We start from the raw sequence: 25,585 nt of genomic DNA, 5'->3' as shown, positions 1-25,585 counted from the left end.
GCAGCTCTCAGAATTGGTGTGCAAGTACAGCTCTGCCCATCAGTGCCCTCTCTGTTACTGGGTTGATGTTGATGGGGGAAGACCATTCTATAAATTAACAGTTTAGGGAGTAGTAGTGACAAATCATCAAAGCCAGCACCTAACCTGTAGTGTGTGGAGGTCAGTTGTCATTTGTCTCCCTGTTGTACACCCCTTACCTAATGCAGCTGTGTAGCTCGGAGCCTTTCAGGCACTGCTCTTTAATGGATGTGGAAATGAATGGGGTCTTTAAATTTCAGCATACTGAATGTTTGTCTTAATGCACCTTCTCCTTGAAATTCACAGGTGCAGTGAATGGAAGAGGCAGCTTCATTGTTGAAAAAGAGTGTAGTGAGCTTTCCAGGAAAACATAGCAGGTTTATTCAAAACACAGTCAGTTTAAAACAGCAATAAACAACCCAAGCATGTCAATGTCAAAATTCCCAGTAATCGTAGAAAAATAATATTTTTTTGTCCTCATTTATAAGCAATCAATTATTGATAAAGCATCAGCAGTGTACATTTAGCATTTAATCTGATTTCATACTCACTAGCTTGTCTCTTACAAGTAATTTTTAAACACATCCTTCCCATGGAAGAGGTATAATTACAGTTATCATAAAGGCAGGTTATGCTGTAAAGAGCCCCGGTACCTGATTATTTCCAAAGGATGCCAAAAGTACTGCAGGAGTCAATGCCTGTATCTGACATTTCTTTGGAATGTTGCTAATACAGATTAACAGGCTGCAGTCCTGTGCTTTGTCCTTTGGAAGAGGTATAAAATTGAACATATTTATATGAAATACAGTCACAGATTGTATGAGAGAGAGAGAACATGGAGTGAGAACACAGTCCCCCATCTGGTCATATTTAAGACTGAAGAATACTTAATTTGTTAAAATTGATCAAAATCAAGTCAAGCTTTCATTATGTCCTTTGTTAATGGAAAATATGAGTGTGATGTTTCTTTTTCAAAAGTAAAACTTTTTTTTTTAAATTGCCTGTTAAATAGACCTCGTGGTTTTAATGGCACTGAGTTTAATCCAGCTCTTTCAGGCCTTCATGTAGGTATGATAAATATGACTGGAAGCAAAGTAGAAATGTTAGATTGAATACCTTAACCCTGAGTGGAGATTAAAGAAAGGAATATACATCTATAATAAATCCATTTCTAGAAGCTTATTTACATCTGGAATCAGGTTCTTAAGTCACTGTCTAAACCAGCTGTAAGAATTTGACAATTTATAATACCCCATTTCAGTCTGTCCTTGTTTTATGATTGAGCAGTAAGTATTCAATGGAACTTTGCTTTGAGACCTCAATTTCAGGTACCTGCTTATTCTCACCAAGAGAAGTCATGGATTTTGCCCTCTTGCCCTGCACACAGTGCTCCAGTGGCAGCACCAGGTTAAAGACAATGCTGGGGGCTGCTCACTGCTCATTCATTGTAAAGCGTGACAGAAGAGAACAGGTCTCTTACAGCTTCCTCAGGATCACCTCTCCTCCTGTATTCCTCCAAACAAAAAATCAAGTGTGCAAGAATGTCACCATGAGCAGTACAGAGATCAGGGTGAGACTTGCTTCAGTAAGACTTCCAGAAGAAAATTTTATTCGACCTTCAACTGCTGGGTAAACTCTCTTCATTCTCTGGAGGTAGCGGGAAACAACCTCAATGTCAGGTTCACCTACAGAAACAAACAAAAAACTGTTCTCTCCATCTGCCAACCTCTTAGCCAAAATGTAAGAACTTGCCTAAATTGCAGTTTTAGCCCAAGAATCAAGTTGTTTTCTATGGTTTGCCATTCTGAATCAGCACACATCACCTGTGGTGCTTTGTAGCCAGAATTTTTGGTAGCAAAAGTTGTATTTGTTTGTATTTTACAAAAAATCCAAACAAATTCTTTTTGTCTTGTCTGGCTTGTTTTGAATTTGTTACAATGGTATTTTCCAGTCAGGTAGCTTGAGGTAGTCTCCCCCATATTTTGGGTGTAGGGCTGTAGACCTAGCAAAGCTATTACTTACACTTTTTCAGATTTACTTTTTTAAGGAGTCTGGACACTGCTTGTATGCACACAAGATATTATGTGGGTTTTCTGCAGTGGGAGACCCTTTTCAGTCACTGCTGCCAACCATGCAATGAGTCCCTTTAGATCCAAGCTCTTACAAAGTGTAGCCCTTCCTCTTAAGAATAATCAGTTTTACCCTTCTGTTGTACTGGAAGACTTTACCAGAACATTACAGGTTGTTCCCTTTCACTATTCCTAATTATTTTTCTCAGTCTCAGCAGTAGGACTGATGTTTTAAATCTAGTTACACTGAACTTGATTTAAAACACCAGTCCTAGCTGTGAGAATAAATTTTAAATTTAAACACTTACAGAAACAAAAAATTGGCTTTTAAGAAATGTCCAGAAGGAAAATTTTTGAGATAAAAGCATGCTTTCACCATGCACAAGCAGAACATACAAAATTAAAGTTCTGCAAAAATGTAGATGGGCTCCTACAAGGTATTTTTTTTTTTAAATACAGCATTACACCCCTTTTTTGTTTTCAGAAAGAATGGATTTTAATCTCAAATTTTTTTCAAGTTTCCCTTCGTCCTAAAGATGGACAATGTCAGTTGTACAAACACAGACTTTCTAACAATTTGCATGCAGCTTTAGAGGACCTTAAGCCAGCATTATAAAACATGTCTCCTCTGTGGTGTGGTGTCTGTGGCACTCTGCCTTCTCCTGCCTGCAGAACTCCTGAGGTCCCTGGTTTTGGCTGGGCAGGCTCATTCCCTTTGAGTGGGATGGCATCTCTCATCTCATCCAATGTTGTTTGCCTGAGCTGCATGTCGTTTAATAGTGGAGGTGATGATGCTGTTTTTCCAAATCCTTCTACACAGTAAATGTTAAGGTCTATAGAAAATAGCACTTTTCTTTTTGATGCATCATTCAGTAAAGAGCAAGGCAGTGTAAGGGGTACTCTCTGTGTTCTTAGCTGCTTTTGTGGTTTACCACAGTCTCAGAACTGCTCTCTGAGCACTGCTGAATTGATAAAGATGTTTCTCTTTGAAACTTTGTTTTAACTGAAAAAGAATGGAGTTCCTGCCTACAACTAAATGTAGGAATCCAGAGCTGTCAGAGTAAAAGCAAGTTTAATCATTGAGTAAAGGCAGAGGTTTGTACTGTAGAAAGATCTTATAATTTTAGGGAATTGTTTGTCGGCTACCCTGCTAGTGCCCATACTTACCTGGACTGTGTCCCCCTTACCTTTACTGTATCCCAGATTTTTGTCTTTCAGCATACTGTAGCCATCTCCTCCAAATAACATGTAGGATGGCAGAGTCACGTTGTAGATTTCATCCATCTGGAGTGGGACATAGGCTGGGACTCGGCAGGCTGTGCAAAGCACTTCTAAGCTAACAACTCTGCTTCCTGGGGCTCTGGAGAGGTCATAGACCACGTGGATGCCTACAAAAATACACATTGGAATGCCACTTAGTGCAGTGCTTGTTGAACACACAGGGCCAGAAGCAGCATTCTCCCTCATCTTCAGCTGGTTCTTTGCATTACTTTCTGTGACTGAGAGTTGTATCATTCTGAATTACCCCAGCTCTTTGCACACTTACTCAACTTTTATGCAATATTCCAGAGAAATAAGAATTGCTGAAGCACTGTCCTCCCTCATTTGCTTATCTGATGTCTGTTCTCATCACTACTCCACAAAAGGAAATTACTGGTCATGGGATTGGAATATTTCAAAATAAAAATACCTTCCCTTATTTCTGTAGTCACATGCTTTCTCATTTCCCTGGCCTGCTGGCTGAAATGACTTTTTTTAAGGCCAGCCAGCAAGCCTAACTTGGTAGCTATTCTGCATAATAGGCACTGTCTTGAAAAAGGAAAGCCACACCAGGGCTGTATGCTGCAGTATCTCCTCACTGTAGAAGAAGCAACATTTCTCATTGTGAGCCTTCCTTGATCAAGGCCAGGGGAGAGCCAGGCCCCCAGAACAGCACTGCCAAGAATCTGCAGATGAGGAAGCCACTAAAGGTCACTCAGAGCACTGAGGCTCTTCCAACCCTGGCGCTCTTCCTGCTCTGGATCTCCCATCCTGAACCCTTTCCAGAGCTACTGGTTTTCTTCTTTTTTGTGAAGAGGCAGCAAGCAGAGCTTGTTCCTGTTTTACCTTAGAGGTACCTAAGAACATGGAAACTTACTGGTGAAATTGTGAGACACGGGTTGTGTCTGTGACATGTGAGGTTATATAGGATGAGAGGCATGGAGGGAGAGAATGTCCCTGGGCTCTTGAAGTTTAGCTCTTCTGCTAACTAAACAATAAAATCTGCTCTAAATCTGCACAAAACCAGGAATAAACATGACTGTAGCCTAATACACATCTGGATAAACATATAGGAAGCTGCAATTAAAGATATGAGTAGAATTTTTTTATATTAACTGTTCATCCATAAAATATTTAGAAATTCCTGGAGCAATTCCATAGCCCAGTTGGATAAACTCTAAAACTGTCATCAATCATTAGAGAATTGCAGAACATTATTTTGATGAACTGAAATTCAGCACAGCTGTCCATTTTGGCAATTCAGGTAGGCTGCCAGTTAAGAACTAAAACCTGGAGTTTGTTGTAGCTATTTCTGTATTACGGCTATACTAAATTATATCTTCCTCCAGTTAATTGCAGTGTTAAACTGATGCCATTCTGGGTTCAGGAACTTGGAAACACTGTCTGTGCTGAAGGGAGCAGCAATGGCCTGTGTGCTGCAGTGGCTCAATTAAACATACAGGGGATAAACAGCATCTGCTGGCTGGCATGTGCGAGGCACAGGGCCAGGATGTATGGCCAGCTGGACATTCCATTCTTAAAAAAAGGCTTCCAGATGTAATAAGGAACAACAGGAGGGATGGCTGTTTTGGAAAACTGAGAAGAGGAAAGAAGAAAATATACCTCCAACCTGCAGCAGCTCTCCACTTCCTTTTCCATATCTCCTCACACTGTGCTCAAAAGCTTCTTTCAGTGTGGAACCTTTTAACGTCACCATATCAAAACGACCTCCAAATGGCAAAACAGACAGCAAATCTTCCACAGTAATGCTACCTGGGGGAAAGAGACTTTGATCACTTCTTGGTTTGGGTTTTGTTTTTTTTTTTCTTTTTTTTTTTGCTTTTTCCTTTTTTTACAGAATTATTTTAGGATTGTTTAACCTTGAGTTTTTGACAAGGAACATGGCAAATACAGTTTAAGAAAATGAGGGCTGGTAGGGGTGAGAATCATGTATATTGTTCCAAAGAACCTGCATCTTTTACTGTCCAGCAGGTATCAAGACCAATAAATCAGAGTTTGATGTAGCTGCATGTTACAGAGCTATAAAAGACATGACAAACCAGCAACCTAAGATGAAGAAACACAGCTATTCATACTACATAAGGCACTTTTCCCAGTTCATTAAAGTTTACTCACATAGTCCTACAGAAAGATTTAGTTAAACTGAGAAAGCTGTTTGTTTTCAGGCTGCATTTATGTGGTATCAGGAAAAATAAAAACTAAAACCTTAGCATTGAGAAGAACCCAGAATTTACTTACTCTACAGCAGACTACAGAAGGCTCACAGCGACCATACCAGATGACCCTGTACAGCAGGAGACCTTTCTTTGTTCCAAGGCAGCAAGGAGAGAGGGAAATGATAAAAAGCATTGTGTACAAACAATGCTGGAGACTTTTGCCAATGTCAGCCTGAGTGCAGCTGTGCTCAAATGATGGACAACCATTTGAGCAAGTTTGAAATCACTTTTAAACGCTGTGAAAACCTCATCAGAACTAACCCATACCTAAAAGTGTTCAGGCTGGCATAACCTGATTCCTTCTTTCTGATTAAGTTGTCATTCAGCTGGTAATTTTACGTACCATTGGTGCTCTGCTCATCAATGGGTGACCGTATCCCACCTCCGTTCAGGACGCACATTGAAACGTGGTTCCATGTCTTTTTATCTGGATGCCTGACATTCTCATGAAGCTACCAAAGGAAAACATTTAAACAGATTTTATCTTCACTTATTATAGACTCGAAATTTACACCAAACACAATCTGAGATTGAAAAGAGACAGAAAGGTGGGTTTTGGTTTTGTTGCATTATCTTCAGCCCCATTGTAAAATACTTAGTTATTAAAAAACCCAAACAAGTGTTTTGCTTTGTAAAATTCTTAAAATGAAAAATAGCTTCCTTTTACTGTAATGGACCCTTGGGCTTTGCCCTATGGTGTGTGTGTCTATGGCATGGCCAAGGCAGGCCAGCTGATCAAAGGAAAATGACTGTGATAAAGGCAAATGATTTAATCATATTTGGGGAACTGAGAAGTGAAGAAGACCTTAAATACTGTTGTTCATTAAAATCTCTTAGGAAAAGCATAAAGAAAGATGTAGAGCAATGGAAGAACAGGAAACAGGCATACTGGATCAGAAATGCACATCAATGTGTCTATCCACAGCAGTTTAGTGGGGAGGCTCTGACAAAATGCAAGGACAGGATAATATTGGCTTGTGACACCCTTAGTAGTAAAGAAAGTGGAGACCAGATATTTACTCAATTGCATAAGGATGATAAGCCTCCAGTGTTAATCCTCAGAAATAACTGAGTTGAATGGGAGAAGGCTGAAATTACCTGAGGTAATAGAAAGGATGGACATAGGAATGACTATGGTCATAACTTCAGTCTCACAGAGAGGTCTCACAGAGTCTCAAAGAGAGAAGTACAGGAAGCACATGACAGAAGCCTATAAAATAAAGAAGGGCATGGTGGAGGATGAGTAGGAATTTTTGTGTTTTCTCATTTCAAGAATGATAAAAAACCCAAAAGATTCAGAGGGAGGTGATGAGGATGGTCAAAGACACAGAAAAGCTTATGCAGAATTAGAGAGTGGACTTGGACTGTCTGACCTGGTAAAGAGATAATGGAAGGAAATATTCAAGAAAGCTATAAAATTATGGGTGGTATGATGGTGGATGGGGAGCAAGTGTTCCAGAGCAAGGACCACTTGACCTCCAGCAGTTATGCAGGCAGTGGGGAGCAGCAGGCTTCACACTGACAGGACCAAGAGCTCTGCAGGATGTATTGGTCTGTGGTGGAATGCCCTGCCACCAGCTGCTGGGAAAGCTGGAGGCTGGCAAAAGGTGGTGGAGCTGCTCTGCAGGAGCTAATCTCCACTGTTTCACTCCCCTTCTCCCTCTCTCTCCCTGTTTCCTGCCCTCCCTGCATGTTCCAGTTGAGCCAGTAAATATCAAGAGACCACTTCTGCCTTGGGGAATGCCTGGGCTGCAAACCGTTGGGAGACCTAGTAAGATCTGAGTACAGCAACTCCACAGGCTTGTGCAGGAGTATGCTTGTCCCCTACCATCCCCACTCCATCATTCTCAGAGACAAAACTTGGGGATGAATGATCCTGTCATCTGCTCCAGGTGGGTCACTTCTCTGCTGCACCCCTGTGTGAAGTGTTTGTGACCTCTGACTTGCAGCTGTGTAAATGCTTTGTGCCTCCATCAAAGTTATGCCCTGGTTAAACCATGCTTAGGTTTGTAACTCATAATCAAAGGATTACAGCTTCCCAGCCCTGAGCTCAGGCAGCTTGAAAGAGGAGCTCACACAGTGCTGTTATCAATTTCACAGTCTTTTCTCATCTGAGTCCCTTTAAAGTCCTTTGTAAATTGCCATCTAGGCCTATCAACCTTTTATTCTGAGATTTTCGGTTACTGGTTGAGACACATCACTGAACTAAATGGACGTCTGTTTTGACCCAGCACAAACATTCAGTCAGTCTTCTGCAATTCTCAACCTCTCAATTTCTCAGGGCAACTCAAAATACTAAAGCTCATGGAACAGGCAGGTCTGTTTCTTACCTTTATACTTCTGACCACATGTCAGCAGACAGGAAAGCAAGTACAGAACTGGTAAGGCAGCGTGTACAGAAATATAGGTGTCTACTGATGGCTGCAGGTGGTTGTCTAGAGACATTGACTGAAATTAACTAGAATTTGACCCCCTTAAGGAAAAATGTGTAGCAAGAAAATCAACAGACTTCTGAAAGATTACAGGGTTACTTTCTTTAAGCTCAAAAAGTGCCAAAGCATTTGTTGACATTTTTGCAAATAAAGATATTAAAAATTCTAGCAAAAAAAAAAAAAAAAAAAAGCAAGATGTTGCAATTCTAGGAGAACTGTATGCAGAATTCCCAAACATTAATCTGATTTGCAAATTAGCCCATGAACTAGAGAATTATTTTAAGGACTACAGTAAAAGCAATACCACAGATTAGATAAATAGCTTTCGGGACATATCTAAGTGAAAACTCATGATTATTCATTGTCTCTTAACTTTCCCTTTATGGGAAAGTTAATTTTCTGGAAACAGTCACATTAGTGAATGTTTTTCACTGAAACACTTAAATGAAATGCTGCTGCTGCAGGGCAGTAAAACTGTCAGACTCAGGAGGTTTAAAAACTGGAAGTGACTTCTTGTAAAAAGACTTTTCTGGAGTTATGTGACTGTTAAAGCCCAGTAGTGCCTGTCAGAGCACAGCAGGGGCTGGTGGCTCCTTCTGGGCTGGGGTTCTGTGCCCAGCTGGCTGCATGGCCTTTCCCACCCCCTCCTCACTTCAGCTGGCGCCTTTTATGCTCTTCAGGGGGACAATTCTTGTCAGTAGCTTGACAGAAAACTGCCCAGATTTGTTTCCTGTGCCGGTGCACTGAAGTGACAGCAAAGTGAGTAATGAGAGGACAGAGGATGAATGCTGTGAGCAGGGGACAGTGGCAGGAGAGGGGCAGGGGAGCTGAGCTCTCCTCCTTGCTGGGCTCTTACATCAGACTGCCATGTCCTTTGAAAGTGCAGCCTCAAAGTTATCTGTGAAAAAGCTGTTCTCTCTCTGGGGCTATGCACAGAGAATAAACTGCTGCTTACTCTCTACAGCAGCATTCCTTATAGCCTCACTTCTGCCAGGTCTTTCTAGGGACACACTGGATATTGCACTGTTGAAAAGCAGGCACAGAGCCCATGTGCTGATAGTTTGGAGCTGGATAGCTCTGGAGTAACCCTTAGATGTAATTGCAATGGTGAAAACATCTTACCATAGCATCACAAAGCAAATTTCCCATGTTACATTCTTGGAAACGGCATGCTTGGCTTGTACCATTCAGGTACACACTAGTTTTCCCAATCTCTTCAGAATAATTTCCCAGGTTCTCTCTCCATTTTTCCACTTCTTCCTTAATGTGCTCATCTGTAAAGTAATATAAAAATGTAAAATAAGCATCATACATATCTCATATTAATGACACTTCAGTGAATACAAACCTTAGGAAAAGAAAAAGGTTATGATTCTAAAAGGTTACAGTTTTCCTAAAAGCTTCTCAAGCAACATGGCAACTATATTCACTTCAAAAAAAGTCTGTAAGGGGAGAAGGCAGGGCAGGACAATCAAGGGAATAAGCCAGTCCTGTACCACAGCAAGGTTACCTTATCTGTACTTTTGCCCAGTTCTAACCTTTTGTCCTGTTCTAACCTCTGACTGATGGAGTTTCTAGTACCTACCTTGACAGGTGAGAGAATTTTTAAAATACAAGTGAGACTGGTCTTTGACATTTTTTTTTTCTGCTTGTAATTTCCTCCCTTTAATGTTTTGCTAAAAGGAAAAATAGCTCAAATATCAATGTCAAGGAATAAACCCTTTATATAAATTAATTCTCTTTGCACATCTGTCTCTCAGGTGAAAATTTAATTATTTCAGGAAAAAAAACAAAGATACTTGTATATGGAGACAGATGTTGCAACTATTTTATATCAGCTACTAATTTTAATCAATTTGCTCACACCTGTCAGCAAGAACAACATTTATAAAATTATACCACCAATGTACCTGAATTTTCAGTTTTACTGACTTCAGAGGGAGAATGTAAAGTTTCATTACATCCCTCACTATATTAATAGGTCACTGAGAATAACACAGTAAATATCTATGAACAAACAATTTTTAAAGGATTTTTTTTGGAACCTAGAAAGTCTGATATAAGCTCAGAACTTCATACAGCAAACACTGGAGAAGAAACAGAGATTAGAAAACCAGCTTTGAGTAATTTCAGAGCTCACAAAAAGGACCAGTTAACAGAGCTCGGGTAGAGTTACAAACAAAAAGTGACAGAGAGACTCTCCCACTCCTCCTCCCACTTCTTTAAATGTTTCAGAGTTAAAACATTGAACACAATTAGCACTGCATACAAGAACTCATGGGTTTGTATATTATATTTGCACGTTGGCAGAGTAGTTGGCAGGGTACTTCAAGTTTTTCCTGGAACATTTCCACTTTCCTGTATTGCTCTAAACTCTGTTCTGAAGAAACCAGCCTCTGGCAAAACTGTAAATTAGTCCTCATAATCTTTATAATCACAATTACAGGACTAGCTTAAACAGGTTCTACAAAGTGGCAAGGTATTGTATCGCCTGAGTTCTTACAAAAGGACTTTCAGGGATTTTAAGTAGATAAAAACACACTCTGAATGCATGCATATTCAACTGTGACACAGGCTGAACCCTACACAGAAGAGAACAGCAAGCTCAGAAAGAAAGCAGAATTCTTATTCAGACATTGTATTTAACATGTATTTAACTTGAATTGTAGCATAGTGCTGCAGGCAAACTCAAATGCCTAGTCCACATACCTTCAGGAACACTGCTGTCCAGCAGAATGGGGTTTCCAACTGCTTCAACTACATTTCCTTTCTTGTCAAATGTAACATTTAAGTAACCAAGATATTTTCCATAAGCGTAAGCTTGTACAACTGGCACCTTCCTCCCGTCATCCGAGTCAACCATGAATGGATAGGGGCCAGCTGGCAGTTCAGTGGAGGGTGGGGTGCCTGCACAGAACAAGCATCAAAAGTGGGTCTTCAGCTCATGTGACCTTCAAGGAGTTACCACAGTGACGTTCCAAATATTTCTCAGCCTTAAAAAGCCCAGGCAGGAAACAGCCATGACTGCATTGGGCAACAAGCACACATTTGATTGTTCAGTTATCTCATAAGAGACAATGCTGTTTTCAGGACACTAGCTCAAATAACTACCACAGTGGTTTTTAACAGCACACTCCACCATGACATCACATCACAACAGCAACAAAGCAAGTTTTCATTCCAATTACTGCAATCTAACACCCTCAGTAATGCAAACATGCCAGCCACTGGATGAAAAGTTTATTGTTGAGCCTTCATACATTATTCTGCATCAGATAGAAAGTAAGAATCTTAGTAAAATAGGCATCAGACTTCTTGATCTGAAAAAGTCAAATGCATTTTTACTGTTAATAAGCAGATAGAATACCTACAAACAGTTCTGTGAACTCGTACATAGAACCAGGTGATTTTTTTTCACTATATCAAGCAAACTCCAAAATTTCAGAGAGACAGCAAACCCTCTGCAAAACCAAACTTCATTAGCATTAAAGTTGTGTGGTCATGGATTTAAAACTCTAATCAACCTGCAAAGTCTTAAAGGTGACTAGAGGTAAGACTTGGAAACACATTAAGGCAACGCACTGGCAGAAGAAAAGAGCTCAATTGGCATAGGCTACCACAGGATTTAGAAACCACATAGGGGCAGAAAGTGGCAAAGAAAACTGGAACTGCACAGCACAGCTCTCTCCTCAAGGGTACCAGCCTTCTCCGAGTCTCCTTCACTTATCTTAGTGACATTATTATCTGAGTAGTATCTCTCCCTGCTGTTATTCCTGCCATTATTTCTGCCCCACGGTCAGACCAAGGCTGGGTAGCTCCAAGAGCCACAATGTCCTGTGTGACAGAGCTCCCTCAGAGCCTGCTCCCTACTCCTGTCCCAAAGGTGGTGGCATTTCCCGTCCGTGTGTTGGTGAGCACTGGGCTGCTGGCAAGGCAGGGGCCACAGATCCAGAGGAAAGCTGTCTCTTCACTTCCACTGCTCACAGAACAACTCACTTCCTTCCATTTACAGTTGTTTACGTAATACTAAATCCTAGGATAAACAGCATCTAAATATTCCTTCTAGAACTCCAATGCGATTTATATTCCTCTCTAATCCCTCCTATTTCTCCAGGGAGAAGAGCTGCAACAAACTGAACCAAACTTACCACAGAACCAGCTTTTCTACTTCCAGCCAGGCCAACAGAGTTGGTTTCTTGGAGTGCCGCTTAACTGTTCATTTTTTGGGGAAGAATTTAAGAAATCCTGTAGCTAATGAGGACTCCACAGGATTTATGCATGCAAAAGTGGCTTTGGGATTTTCTGAACTGAAGAAGGAATCAGTTTTGATTTCTTGTCCTTCTTTAGTCCTCAAATGAATAGAGCATTAGAAAGATAAAGTTATTCTTTCTAGGCACTATTTTAGTTTATAACAGCTGTGTATAGTTAAATATTTGTCCAGGGTCTTACTAATTTCTTGCTTTCTAACAAAATACTTTCTGATGCTGATACTTCCTTGCAGGATTAATTAGCACCATGACATCTTTCCCTTGTAAGATAGATGTGTTCCTTCTGAAATGCAAAGACCATTCAGTGCATCTTACCCCAAAGAACCCAGCACTAGAATTCACACTCAGTCAAGGCATGAGATGCTGTTTCATTACCAATGCACAAGCTCATACTGAGTGACTGAAGAACATGTAACACTTGCCTGTTTCTTACCCTGTTTTATCCAACAGACTACATTTTAAGGACATCAGTTCTGATGAAAACCAGGAATTAAACTGCTCTAACCCAAAACTACCCCTGCTGTTTAAATCAAGTTCTACAAACCAAATGCACACCTGAACAAGTCAGGACAATATTTGCCTTACAACCTGTGGATAAACTGGAGATTGGCAAATATTTTAGAGACAGGTTGGACTAGTCCAAGATGAAACCCTACACTAAGATTTCTCTGTGGAGATGTCTTCATGGGCAGTATGTCTCTAAACCTCCATGACAGAACAGGCTGAACAGCTCATACATCTCCACTTAGACTGAGCTGAAACATTCTCCCAGATTCTGCTGCCAATTATTGATTACATCCCTTGATTTAAACGAGAGCTTGTTAGTTAATATATGCATTGAGACATGCAGAAAGACATTTCAAATCAGATGTTTTACTCTGCAGTGAAATCACCTCCACAGATGTGGCTGTTTCTCTGGAAATGCTGACTGATGGATTTGACTCAGCAGGGCATAGTTCACAAATGCACTCATGATGATCCTGAATGGGTGAGCATGTGCTTCACAGCACTTGGGATAAAAATTATATGCTTAGACTACATTCTGTCAAAATTTATATTTTGACTAAATAAATAGACACTTTTTGTGTATCTCCCCCAGACATTACTTCTCTATTTTTCTCACCTTGCCAGTATCAATAAAAGGAAGTAAGACAGTTTTGTTTTGTCAAAACAGTAGGAAAAGGGACCAGGACTCATTCCCAGCTGAGATCTTTAACCTGAAGGCTGCAGAGTCTCCTGCATTGTGCTCTCTCTGGCCTTGTGAATCTTGGACAGCTTCAAACAGGGAGGGGTGGAACAGCTTGACGTAGTCTAGTCTGACATCCCATCTCTCTGGGATGGCCAGAGGTGTGCTTGCAAACTCCTGCAGATCTAGACAGGATATGAATTCAGATGTCTCAGCTCTTCACGTCATGATTCCAAATTGTGACACGCAGGCATTGGCCAACAAGACCAAGCAAGAGAATATGGATTCCACTGTGTAAATCCACAGTGACTGCACACTTTGGATATGGAATCCATCCTTGTTTCTCCCATCTCAAAATAATTCAATAAAATTGCAGGCTGCACCCCAAGACAAGACCAAGGTCCCTGTGGATTGTGCAGGTCAGTGTTGGAATGCCCTGCTGTGGCTGCTGTGGAAGTTGAAGGTAGCCAAGGGAAGATGGAGTCAGGAAATATCAAGACACCATTGCAGGCTTGGGGAGTCCCTGAGCTGCAAGCTGGTGGGAAACATGGGCAGATCTGAGTAAAGTGTCTCCACAGGCTTATCCACTCCCCTCAACCCCCCTTGGTCACTCTTGGACACGTGGTTTTGGGATGGTCCATCCTGCTGTTCGTTCCAGTTTGGCTCCTTCTCTGCTGCACCCTATGCAAAGTGTTTGTGAGCTGACTTGTAGGTAGGTGTGTAAATGCCTCCAGATTAGTCATCAAAGTTATTCCCTGAGGCCAAATTCAAGAGATATTCTGATCTGCTCAAACTGTGGCATGCAATTGTTTCTTTTTAACAAGTGAGATAACAAAAGGTCCAGATAAGACAAGAAAGGCATGAGAAAGAGAGGAGATGAATAGGGAAAGGAGAGGATGATGGACAGTGCAAACCTTTCAAGTGGTCAAGTTCTAGGGTAGGGTACAGAATGTTAGCCCTGTGACTAGAATACATGGGAAACTTTTCTGAAAAGTACAGGAAGCTCCCATTATAGTCTCAAACAGTTATTTAAATTTAAATTTAAAGAACTTTAAAAATTCAATCAAACAGAACAACAAAACAGCCTCTCTTGTGTCCTTTCACTCTGGGGAAGGTAATAGCATTGGGGAAACTGCTGATGGTACGTGCTGGCTAAAGTAGTATTACTGCAGGAGAAACCAGATCAGCAATGTTAATCTCTGGAATGACGTCTGCCTCTGGAGAAAAGAATAAAGTTGGAGATTAAGCAATTGAAATAAACAGATGAAACTTGGGGAAAGTATTTTAATGGCAGGCTAAATGGAGACTTGTGGATATAGAATCAGATTACAGAGAAAATCAGCAGCAGCACTTTTGAAGTCTTCTATGATTCATTTTTCTACTTAAGTCACATACATGTTTAAAAGTAGACAACTAATTTACTCTTTTATAGGTGTGATCTTCAAAGAAGTACAGTATGTTTAGCAGTAATTTACCAGTATTACTATCTTTGTTCCTCTTCCCCACTTTGCATAGGTCACCTTGAACTCCACAGCATTATGGAACCTCTCAGTGAGTTGTGAGGCTGTTTTGAATTGGTTTCTTCCATGGAAATTATGGACATGTGCCAGCTGTGAACCTGGCTGAGTGCAGCCAGCAATAAACTATATTGGTGAAAGTTCTCTGAGTTTAAAGACAAACAGTTTCAGCTTAGCTTCAGAAGCAACATTTCAGTAAGAAGTAAAATACCTGTGTAGAGAAATGTGTTTGTATGTCCTCCAATCACAACGTCCACTCCTTTCACTTTTTGGGCGATATTTTTGTCCACAGTAAAACCAGAATGTCCTAGTGCAATTATTTTGTTCACTCCCATAGCAGTAAGTTTATTCACTTGCAGTTGCAATGCTTCAATTTCATCTTCAAAGGTTACATCATCCCCTTAAAAAAGAAAATAAAATAATTTACATACGAAGTACCTTAATTGCTAGTTAAAAATAAAGTAGTTGACATCAGATATTAGTTTGTATAATTAAAAGGACTTTGAATGGCAGTGACTTTCAAATATCCTTAGCTGGTTCAAGCTCTTGATCTGGGCTGATATTCTTCAGTCTCTCAGGAGCACCTGTGTGCTTAGACTAATACAACATTTCTGCAACAAGATGCATGTACTTGCCTAGACTAAAAAAGTTATAACTCCATAAAAAAATTCAGTGACATCAATAGAAGGATCAAGAATTGAATGGTTTTTATTATTTAACTAGCAAAGGGAAACTAAATGTGTCAGGGTTTGCATACAGACACTTGTACTCTATTACAAAGGTTCCCCAACTGTATTTCTTTGAGATCATCTATCTTCTCCCAAGTTAAATCTCCCTTTTTACTTGTTCTTTCCTTTATCTCTCCTCCCCCAAGGCTTTAAACAGCAGCTTCTTCAAAGTCCCCCATTAAACTCTGAATTGCCTTTTCACACAAATTATGTCACCTAATGTGAACCACTCTCAGTAATACCAGCACAGCACAGCACACAGTATCACATCTGAGGTACCATCCTGAAAGGATGGCATAAGGAACAGAAAGGCTGGAGAGGAGAAACCTTTTCTGGACAAGGATGCTGGGAAACTGACAACCTTTAGAAACTGCCTTTCTGCAAGTTTTCTGTCCCTGCTGAAATTACTCTAATGTGACAAACAGTTACATGAACACTAGAATAACAGGAGTTTTAATCCTAGACACAGTGGTTTGGGTTGCATAAAAAGACTTCTTATGTAAGAGGATAATTTCTCTGACAAAATTGTAAGAATGGAGTTTATGGACAGATTCAACCAACTGTAAACTTAAGACTTTCTGGTGAAGACAACCAATTCTACCAATTCCTCCTCCACCTATTGCCTCTCCTTCCTGCAGAGTTCTGTGATCAAATAATTTTGAAATATGCCTTTAAAGTAAAAAGATTTACATTATTTCATAACAAAGGGAGGAGTGAAACGAATTCACAATCCAGGGCAAAATGTTTCAGGAAATGAGGAGGAAGCTGCTACAATGGAAGAGATAAAAGAGGGTTACATAAACTGGTTCAGCACCACACCCATTCAATAGTTCAGTTAGTGCCAGAGGGAATCTCTGTACTGCACATTGCAGAGTGAATTGTGCAGTGCATCCCCACATTTTCTTCCTGTGGACCTCTTCTCAGAATCAAAGAGACAGAACTTAATTGAGCTTGGAAGAGACTTCCAGGAGCCATGTAGTCCAAAACCCACTCAAAGCAGGATCTGAATGCCAGATGAGGATGCTCAGGGTCTAGTCTGAGCTGGCTGAAATTCCAGTCTCTCTGGGCAACCTGTTTAATGGCTTAACCATGACAAATTTTTCCTTAACTCCCACCATAATGTCCTTTGTTACTGCTTGAGCCTGTTTCTCGTCCTTTCTCTTCCCCTCTGGGAAGTGTCTGTCCCTGTCCTCCCCATAAATACCCCTACACCAGTGGAAGGCTGCACTTGGTTCCCTCTCAGCCTTCTCCAGGCTGAAGGAAACCACTGGCTTCAGCCCCTGTTTGCACATCCTTGCATTTGACAGCAGCTGGGGCTGATGTCTGCTGCTGGCAGGAAGGGAAGTGCAAGGATTGATCCCTGAGCACAGGCTCTGCACGTCCTCCTCTCACCACCATGCACCAGCTGCACCCCAATGGTGCAGGGACCAGTTCTGCAAAGAGAGCTGAGCTCTTGAAACAAAGAGCAGGAACGAGCCACTGATGAGCTGTGCCAGTGTGCAGGTGCCTGTGGGCTAACTTCTCCATGGCCAGTAGCCAGGTGGTCCATGGCAGCCAAACTCTGCTCATCAGCACCAGCTCTGTCATCCCTCTATGCCACTGCAGCCTACAAATGCACCATACATTGAAAACACATTGTTATTAGTCTTCAAACACAGACTCATAGAATCCTTTAGGCTGGAAAATGCCTCTAAGATCATAGAGTCCAACCATTAACCCAGCACTGCCAAGTCCACCACTGAACTGTGTCCCTAAGTGCCACATCTACACCTCCAGAACTTGGTGACTCCAGATCTTCCCTGGGCAGTCTGTTCCAGCTTGACAACCCTTTCCAAGAAAAATTTATTCCAAAAATCCAATGTAAACCTCTCCTGGCAAAACTTTGAGGGCATTTCCTCTTGACCTGTCCCCTGCTACTGAATGTTATACAGTGGGGAACTGCAAGAGCAACTACACAGTGCTCAATTCTTCAAGAAACCAGATAAAAAGCAAAATACTGCTTAGCACTCATCAGGGCATTTTTCAAAACAATCTGAATCAAAATGACTAACTTATTGCTCATGTCAATATCTCACTTCTCTTCCAAGGCATTAAACTGATGTGGCACCCTCTTCTCTTTTTAGATGAGATAGAGGTTCAGAAAAAACAGCCAAACTGCTACAGCTGAACAAGGAAAAATAACTGTCTGGCTGTTAAAAATATTATGAAAGATAGCCAGAATAAAGTGGAATAAATGCAATTTAAAATTACATTTGTGAAAACTCTGCTAAGTTGATAGTTTTAGTAAATATTTTGCTGCCTGTAGGGTTACAGAGTAGGTAGGTTTGGGTTTGCATCTTTTACAAAAATACAGTGGACCTAACAACATTGCAGAACTAAAGCAGATGGGCTGGAACCATCAAATACTAGAAAGATGGCCCTGTGATTACCAGCTCAAAGTAAATACTCAGATAATTGTGTCCATGTGCCAAGTTATGAGCAACTCTTGGAAAAACCTGCTGGGCACTCAGCTGAGATAGCTGTACATAGCAAAACAGAGAACTCCAGAAAAACTGCCAATTGGCTGTGATCTATAAATGTGCTCCCCATCCCTATGGTTTCCAAACAGTGACATTAACAGTACCCTCAGCAGAGATTAGTTGGTCTCTCCCAATGGAAGCACTGAGATTTAAGGACTCTATCCTCCGTTCAAGTCTTTTGATAACCTTTTTTAGGCAGACTATGAAAAGCACAAGTTGTAATTTCATATCTGGTGGAAGTTATTGAGATTTAACAATAGAAATACTTCCACAGAAGGCGGTAATGTAGGAATTCACATTTCAGCATTCTCAAACTTCCTGTTTGCCTTGAGAGTGCCCTAAGAGTGCAGAGTATGCCAAAGCACACAGAGGCAGAGAAAACTGAATCATCTGGAAGAAATGTGTGGAGATAAGCAAGGTGCTGAATTTAAAATTTACAGGGTCCCTTATTAATTGAATATAAGGAACTAGGTTGATAATTATTTGGCCACTGACCCATGTCTGCCATGATTATACCAGTCTGAAGGATTGCTAGGTCATGGCAATATATAGTCACTGAGTTATATTAATGTGTCCTGAGTTCATGTTTTCAAAGCTTCTAAATGTTCCTTCACACACCAAGAAAGCAAAGCAGAAAACTATAAAAAAATCTGATCACTATAAATGTTGCTGTTAGAATTCCCTCTGCTTTTTGCTCAGTTACACTGTGGGATATACTTCCTTAGGGATGCTTCATCTCCATTTATGGACCTAACAAGACTTCTCTTTTAACACTGCTTTTTTATCTAGCTGTGGTCTCTCACAATGTCTCTGCATACTGAGGCATTGGATATGATGTCTAAATGCTATTGGAAGTGTATTCAAATGCTTCATAGAATCATTGCAGCACTAACTGGATTTTCACCTAGTGTATTTATTTGCAAGAAAGTTACTTTGATGATCTTGCTGCCCCAACACAGAGTGGCAGCAGATGTTATTAATCCATAATGGAGGACAATATTGACTGCCATTACTCAAACTTAGTATGACACCTGATGGTATCAACCCTCATGCCCTCAGGCACATACAAAATTCTATTGCCTACACAAAATACAGCTCAATTTTCTTTTTTTTTGGGGAGGAAGAAAAGACAGGAAGCCAAAAACACATCACTGAAAAATAGAGGTGAGATCAATAAGTCTATTCAGACCTCAGATGTCCATTTCTTGGCAGGTTAAACATGCAGCATTGGAATTAAAAACTACAGAAGGAATACTTTTATATTCTAATACTTCCTCAAAGTATTGAATATCCCTATTCCTGTATTACTAAGGAATAGAAAGAGAAATAATAATAACATGAGGTCCTCTTTCAATGTGAAAGTGTTTTAAACCAGTGTTTAAAGCATCCCTAACTGCAAGACCCAGGGAAGAAACTCTGTTTTTGTTATGTTGGCTGAACTCTGAGCAGGCAGTGACTCATATCTCCTACAGCTGATTTAAATGTGTTTCTCATTCCAGTAGACCATTTTATTTTACTAAAAAAACCAAACCCAAACAAAATCCTCATCAAACCAAACCCCCTGAAATGCTGGAAAAAACAGGCAGAAATTGAGAAGCTTTTTCCTCATCAATTCTAATTTTATTCATGAATGAAGCAATTGTGGTAAAAGCTGAATGGCTGTTCCTTCTGTAGTCTGAATTCTACAAATATTTTGAAAGGCTAAAAACATCTTGGGCAACTTTAGCTTCAAAAACAAGTATGAACCTCTCCTTGTTTTTGGGCATGGAGGCATCCAAGAAGAAAATTTCAACACACAGAGAAATGTCAGACTTCATGCCAGACAAGTTGTATTAGTGTTTTAACTTTCATTTAAATGGATAAATAACAATGAAATATAATGGAATATAACTGTAAAAACCCAAGCAAGAATAAAAATCCCAACAGCCCCTGAGCTCTCTTGCAATTTCACTGACTTTCTGATATTCTTAGATATGGCCCAGGTCTGTATGAAAGAGGGTTTTAATGTTAGCAAGCCTCTTTAAGTTTAAAAATCAGGCTAAGTTGAGTAATACAAGTAAATACTGATAAAACAACAGACTTCCCACTTTTCAGCTGAAAACATTCATCTTTGGATTAAAAAAAGTAGAGAAATAACAAAATAGTAACAAAGGGCATAAACTTACATACTAAAGAAAACATACCTGGCTGTGAAAGAAAAGAAGTTTCCTTTGTAGTGTAGCCAACAATTCCAACAGATTCTGAGTCAAAACGAACTATTTTAAAAGGATGAACATATTTCATCATTTCATTTCCTAATGGAGTTTTGCCTTTAATATTTGCACTCAGGACTGTAAAATTTGCGTTTTTAAGAAGAGGATCCAACAATCCACTCACACCTTCATCAAATTCATGGTTACCCAAAGCCTGCAAAAAGTAAGAAGAAAATATGAGACCCTATCTCAACTATTCAGTGTAAACAGTCTCATAAGTTATATTCATGGTATGTTTGAGAAAACAAAGTCTAAGTTCTATGAAAGAAAATTCTGACTTGTCTAAACCAACACATTCCTGTTTGAACACAGAAGTGTTTGGGTTATTTTTCTTTTTAGATGTAAGTTTTTGTTTTTCAGACTCTCTTACATTGATTCAGATGTGAAAATTGAAATCCAAAACCTGTTTGTGACCATGTACCAGATTAAAACCCACTCATTTTACATCCTGTAGCTTTGAAAAAGAGGATTAAGAATAACCACAAAGGAAAACATATATTTTGTGTATGGAAGATATGTTGTTTAAATACTGAAGAAAACAAATATTGTTATTGATATTTAATATTTTCTTTAAATAAAAAGTTCATTTTAAGAGCTTTGTGCTTGGACTACAGTTTTTAAAATATATTCCACTTAGTAAAGATTCTTCCCTGCTTTAACATGCAACAAGAAAATATAATTTTCTATCCATCATCAATATCATTACTTGCCTATGGAATATCTAATATTTATCAGTGAGGGAGAATCCCCAGAGACAATCCTTCAGGGGGGTGTGCACTTAACACGGTGAGGCATCAAGGCTGCCACACAAAGTGAGCAGTCCTGTTTATTTATTGGCAAGGTAATACCACCAAGATGAGAATGTCTAGCTTTTTCCAGGCTGGTAAAGGACTTACCTCGAGGGAAATTTCTCCTACCTGCCCCTTTTTCATGCTCAACCTAAGTTGCCACATGCCTGTGCTTGCAAGTTTTGTGATAAACCAGCAAAACCTCCAGAGATAGCATGTATTTAGGTATTAGGCAAGGAAAAGATGTATCCACAGAATCACAATAATTGTGTAACCTGGTACACAATAAATTTGTGTGAGGTTTCAGGTTGCAGATGGAGTAAAGCACCTAAAAGGTATCAAAGCCAATGGGCCAACTCTTCCAGGCAAAAGTGTGCTCTTATTTCATTCTGAGATGAAGTGGGGAAAGCTGTATCCATCATCTCAGAAGGCTTATGTACCCTTCTGTTCTACTAAACCAACCCACACACCCAGCTGTGCTGGCCCCAGCTTTTATTCTCCAAATGGATGAATTAACCCTGATCACATTCCAAACCAAGCAGGATCTTGAAGCCACCACAGATCTGGGATCTCAGCATTTCAATCAATTGATTGGAAGTGTTTTTCTTTTGGGACAGACTGACTCCTTTTATCCTCACAGGCAGTGTCTCTGTGGAAATTTCAGGCTATCAGCAGTAACTTGCATTGGAAATCAGCTGCTCCTGCTGACACTGGCAAGAACACTACTCACACCCCTGGGAAGGAGCCAAATGGTTTGTGTGCTGGTGCAGCACTTTTCCAAAAGAACCAAGAACTATCTTAAAAAAAAAATCCTGACTTGGGAAGACATGATATACTCCAACTATGCTCCATTTCTAACTCTTCTAATTGAAACCTAATTTCCTGTAAAAAAATACTAATAAAGAGGGGGGGAAAAAAGACAAGACATTCATCTTGATGTTGTCTGGATTTTCTGAAAAGATATCTATGGACTGGTAGAATATATCAGAATGGCAAAAAGCTGTTTCTTTTGGCTAGTGCACATGCCTTCTGTCCCTCCTAAATATGCAATTAAAACCCAACAAAGAAAGGCTGCAAATGAATTATGAAATTGAATGGGATATAACTGCCACCAGCTTGTTGGGGGAAGAAACCCAAAACCCTAACCCAACAACCAGTTAGGAAAGATGATTTCTCTTGGCTTTGTGTCTTGCATTTGGATTGTTTCATGTCCATTAGGGCACTAACTTTAATCAAAACTTTCCCCATGGTGTGGGTGGTTACAAAGTTGTTAATGAGCAATCACCAGTGGCTAATAATACAGTTTTATTTTTTATGGTACTCCTCCTCTGAGGAGGAAGATGTGGATCATTTTGGGTTCCTGTACTCTACCTAGCTGCCCTTACACCCAGAGCTCCTGGGACTCTGCACCTGTGCAATATCCCTTCACCAAACCTGAATCTCTTGGCCAGAGTGACTGTAAGTCACAAGGGAAATAATCAGAAATATTCAGGCACACAGCATGTGATTATATAATCCTTTTTTTTCACAAGGAGCAAGTCTAAAAATATTTCCAAAATCAGGATACAAATTAACAGAAGGATGCAAATTAAAAGTAAAGCTAGAAGACTTCCATCACTTCTCCAATTACTGGCTTTGAGGAATTTAAATTGGATTTTAGTCTTAATTACACCAGAAAAAAACGGCTGGTGCCATGCAAATTTTTGGAAGGCAATGAAACAGGAGAAAACAGACTGGAGGTGATAACAGGTATAAACGAGAATAGCTAAACTTAAAAAAGGAGTTGTCTCCCATTTGTGGAGAAATGCTCGAAAGTTTCCAGGCTGCCCTAAGTCCTCCTACGGCTCCTGCCCGCATCCTGTAACAACTTCAATGACTCATGCTCTCTCCTTCATCCTGTTTGTAATCCTAGTGCTGGGGCTCACTTCTAAACATCTCAGTAATCCCCACCCCTTCTGTCAGGGATGTGACTTCCCAAGTTTTGCTTAAAGAAGCACTAGCTCACCCTTCTCACCGCGGTTCTCACCTGGCTCCGTGTGCCCCCACCCAGCCTCCCTCCCCCCTGCAGCATCCACAGACAGAGAATGGAAACCGATGCTGCAGCACTGCCCGGCACTCGGCATCTGTGCCTCAGGCTCCCTGGTAGCAGAGAAACACTGAGGAGCTGCAGAACGTTTAGCACCTATCCTGCCACCTTCTATTCAAATTATAATAAGCAGCACCTCCACAGAGAACAAGTGGTTGACTACTTCGCCTAAAACATTCACATCTTGTGCAAGCCTCTGGGGTGGGTTTATTTTTAAAGCTTTTTCTGATGAAAAAGCTCATGGTATCTCCAAAACCAGGCGCCTCCTACATAACTTGTTTCTAAAACTTGACAGCTCTTCGACGCTGCCTGAAAAAACTTCTTGTGATATAATCAGGAACTGTACAGGCTCACAGACTGCCCATGAACCAGTTATACCAGCAAGCACAAGACTGAAAAATGACGAACAGCAGAAAGCTTTATGAAGAAAGGTAGGAAAAACCACCTCAAGCTATTTCTGCACTGCAGAATCCCAAGGTGCTCCCCAGCTCTCAGCAAGGATGAGTCCTGGATGCACACACTCCTCTCCATCACCAGTGGGAGGAAAGACCCGGTTATTGTCAGATTCACAATTAGAAAACCGTTCATAGGGCATATGAATGGGGAGCAGTAAACCCCAGACCTGTAGGTCTGGTGCTTAGCCTAAGAAAGTGCACTTCGGGCATGACCTTCCCTTCCACAGCTGTCCTGAGGCAGAGGGAATACACAGGTGAAGCCATTTTTACCTGGAAAGGAAAGCACAGTCTGCCTTTTCCAGAAAAAGTAAAAAACACAAAGACAGAGAATGTGATGTGCTCAGAAGATTTTCCCCTCAAGCTGGCAACTGGGATGAAACAAATATCCAGTCACTCACAGAGCAGCAGTCAAGCTCAAACATGACTTTAATCTTTCTCCTTTACAGAGCTCTACACAAGCAAAAGAAGCCACTGCCCTGAGACAAAAGGACATGGAGTGGCACCCCCCAATCTCAGCCACAAATTCTACCTTTCCTCTCAGCACTTGCACGACGGGAAGAGGCAGTGTGAAGGTTAGCAGTGTCAGAGACTTTCCCCACTAAGGTGCTGTTGTAGTCTCTGGGCTGTTTGCGCACAGCTCCTTATACAACCTGTCACGACCACAGCTCTGACGGACTGGACACAACCAGGCTGGGATTGATGCAAACCAAAACCCTCCACCCTTTGAAACAGCACTGCCACCGTGTGCCACCTGTCCCTTCCCCCAGGACCGAAGCAGGGCGGGCTGCGAGCCGCAAGCAGAGTTAACTCCCCTGGAGCAGACCAGACTCCTCACCCGGCTTTCGCTGGGTCGTCTCCACGGCTTGCCAACCCCTCTCCAACAGAGCCCGTCCAGCCCTTTGCCAGCCCGCAAGGCTGTATCTGCCAAGGAGAGCTGCATTCATCGCTGTGCAGCCTTGCCATCATCGCCCGGCTTCTGGCTGTCCCTGGGGCTGCCAGCTCGGGACTTCATTCGGCCGGGAGATCATCCCCCAGCGAATCAATTCTCCTCTCCTCGCCTGCCTCCCAGCTACCTTTGGCCACGATTTTAGCATTACCTTTCAGCATTCATTGCCTTTTCTGGTGCGACTTTGCGCACGGAAGGAGGCGGCAATGAGAAAAGCCGGCATCGGGCGAGGAAAGGCAGGAACAGACCCAGCGCCCAAGGGCAGAGCCCGCCGCGCCTCTCGCCGCCCCCCGGCCCGCTTTACCATGGCATCGTAGCGCAGGAGGTTCATGAAGTGGGCGGCCTCGCGGCCCTTGAAGCGGGAGAACCACACGGTGCCCTGGTACTGGTCCCCGGCGTCCAGCAGCAGCACGTTGCGGTGCGCGGCCCGCTCGGCCGCCACCAGCGCCGCTCTCCGCGCCGCGCCGCCGAAGCATCCCTGCGCTCCGGGAGCGCAGCGCCGCGGGCCCGCGCCCTGCGCCTCCAGCCGCCCGTGCACGTCGTTGGTGTGCAGCAGGGTCAGCCGCAGCTCCGCCGCCGCCGTGCCCAGCCACAGCCACAGCCACAGCCACAGCCCCGCCATCCCCGCTCCGCCGGGGTGGCTGCGCAGGGCAGGGCAGGGCAGGAGGGCTGGGGAGCGGCGCGGCGGGGCGGGGAGCGGCGAGCCTCGGGGACACGGCACAGCCTGCACCGCCCCGGGCTGCCCCCGCCGGGACCCGCCCGCCGCCCGCACGGGCTGCCCCGGCCGCAGGTGCTCCGAGTCTGCCGGGTGTGCTCGTCCCTCC

At 41.8% G+C, this 25,585-nt stretch overlaps 1 protein-coding gene across 1 annotated transcript; it reads right to left on the bottom strand.

Annotated features, from left to right (window-relative positions):
- Positions 1–370: 370 nt before the first annotated feature.
- NT5E (5'-nucleotidase ecto) lies at positions 371–25,585 on the bottom strand. The gene is made up of 9 exons (XM_056486877.1): positions 25,066–25,585; positions 20,418–20,640; positions 15,199–15,387; positions 10,726–10,923; positions 9,139–9,290; positions 5,928–6,036; positions 4,971–5,120; positions 3,275–3,475; positions 371–1,703 (listed from the first exon to the last, which is right to left on the bottom strand). Exons 1-9 carry the CDS (start codon positions 25,381–25,383, stop codon positions 1,546–1,548), a joined length of 1,698 nt encoding a protein of 565 aa, XP_056342852.1. The 5' UTR covers positions 25,384–25,585; the 3' UTR covers positions 371–1,545.

This window comes from Oenanthe melanoleuca, chromosome 3 (genome assembly GCF_029582105.1).
Source record: "Oenanthe melanoleuca isolate GR-GAL-2019-014 chromosome 3, OMel1.0, whole genome shotgun sequence".
Lineage (NCBI taxonomy): Eukaryota > Metazoa > Chordata > Aves > Passeriformes > Muscicapidae > Oenanthe > Oenanthe melanoleuca.
This window is presented reverse-complemented; position numbering and strand designations above follow the sequence as displayed.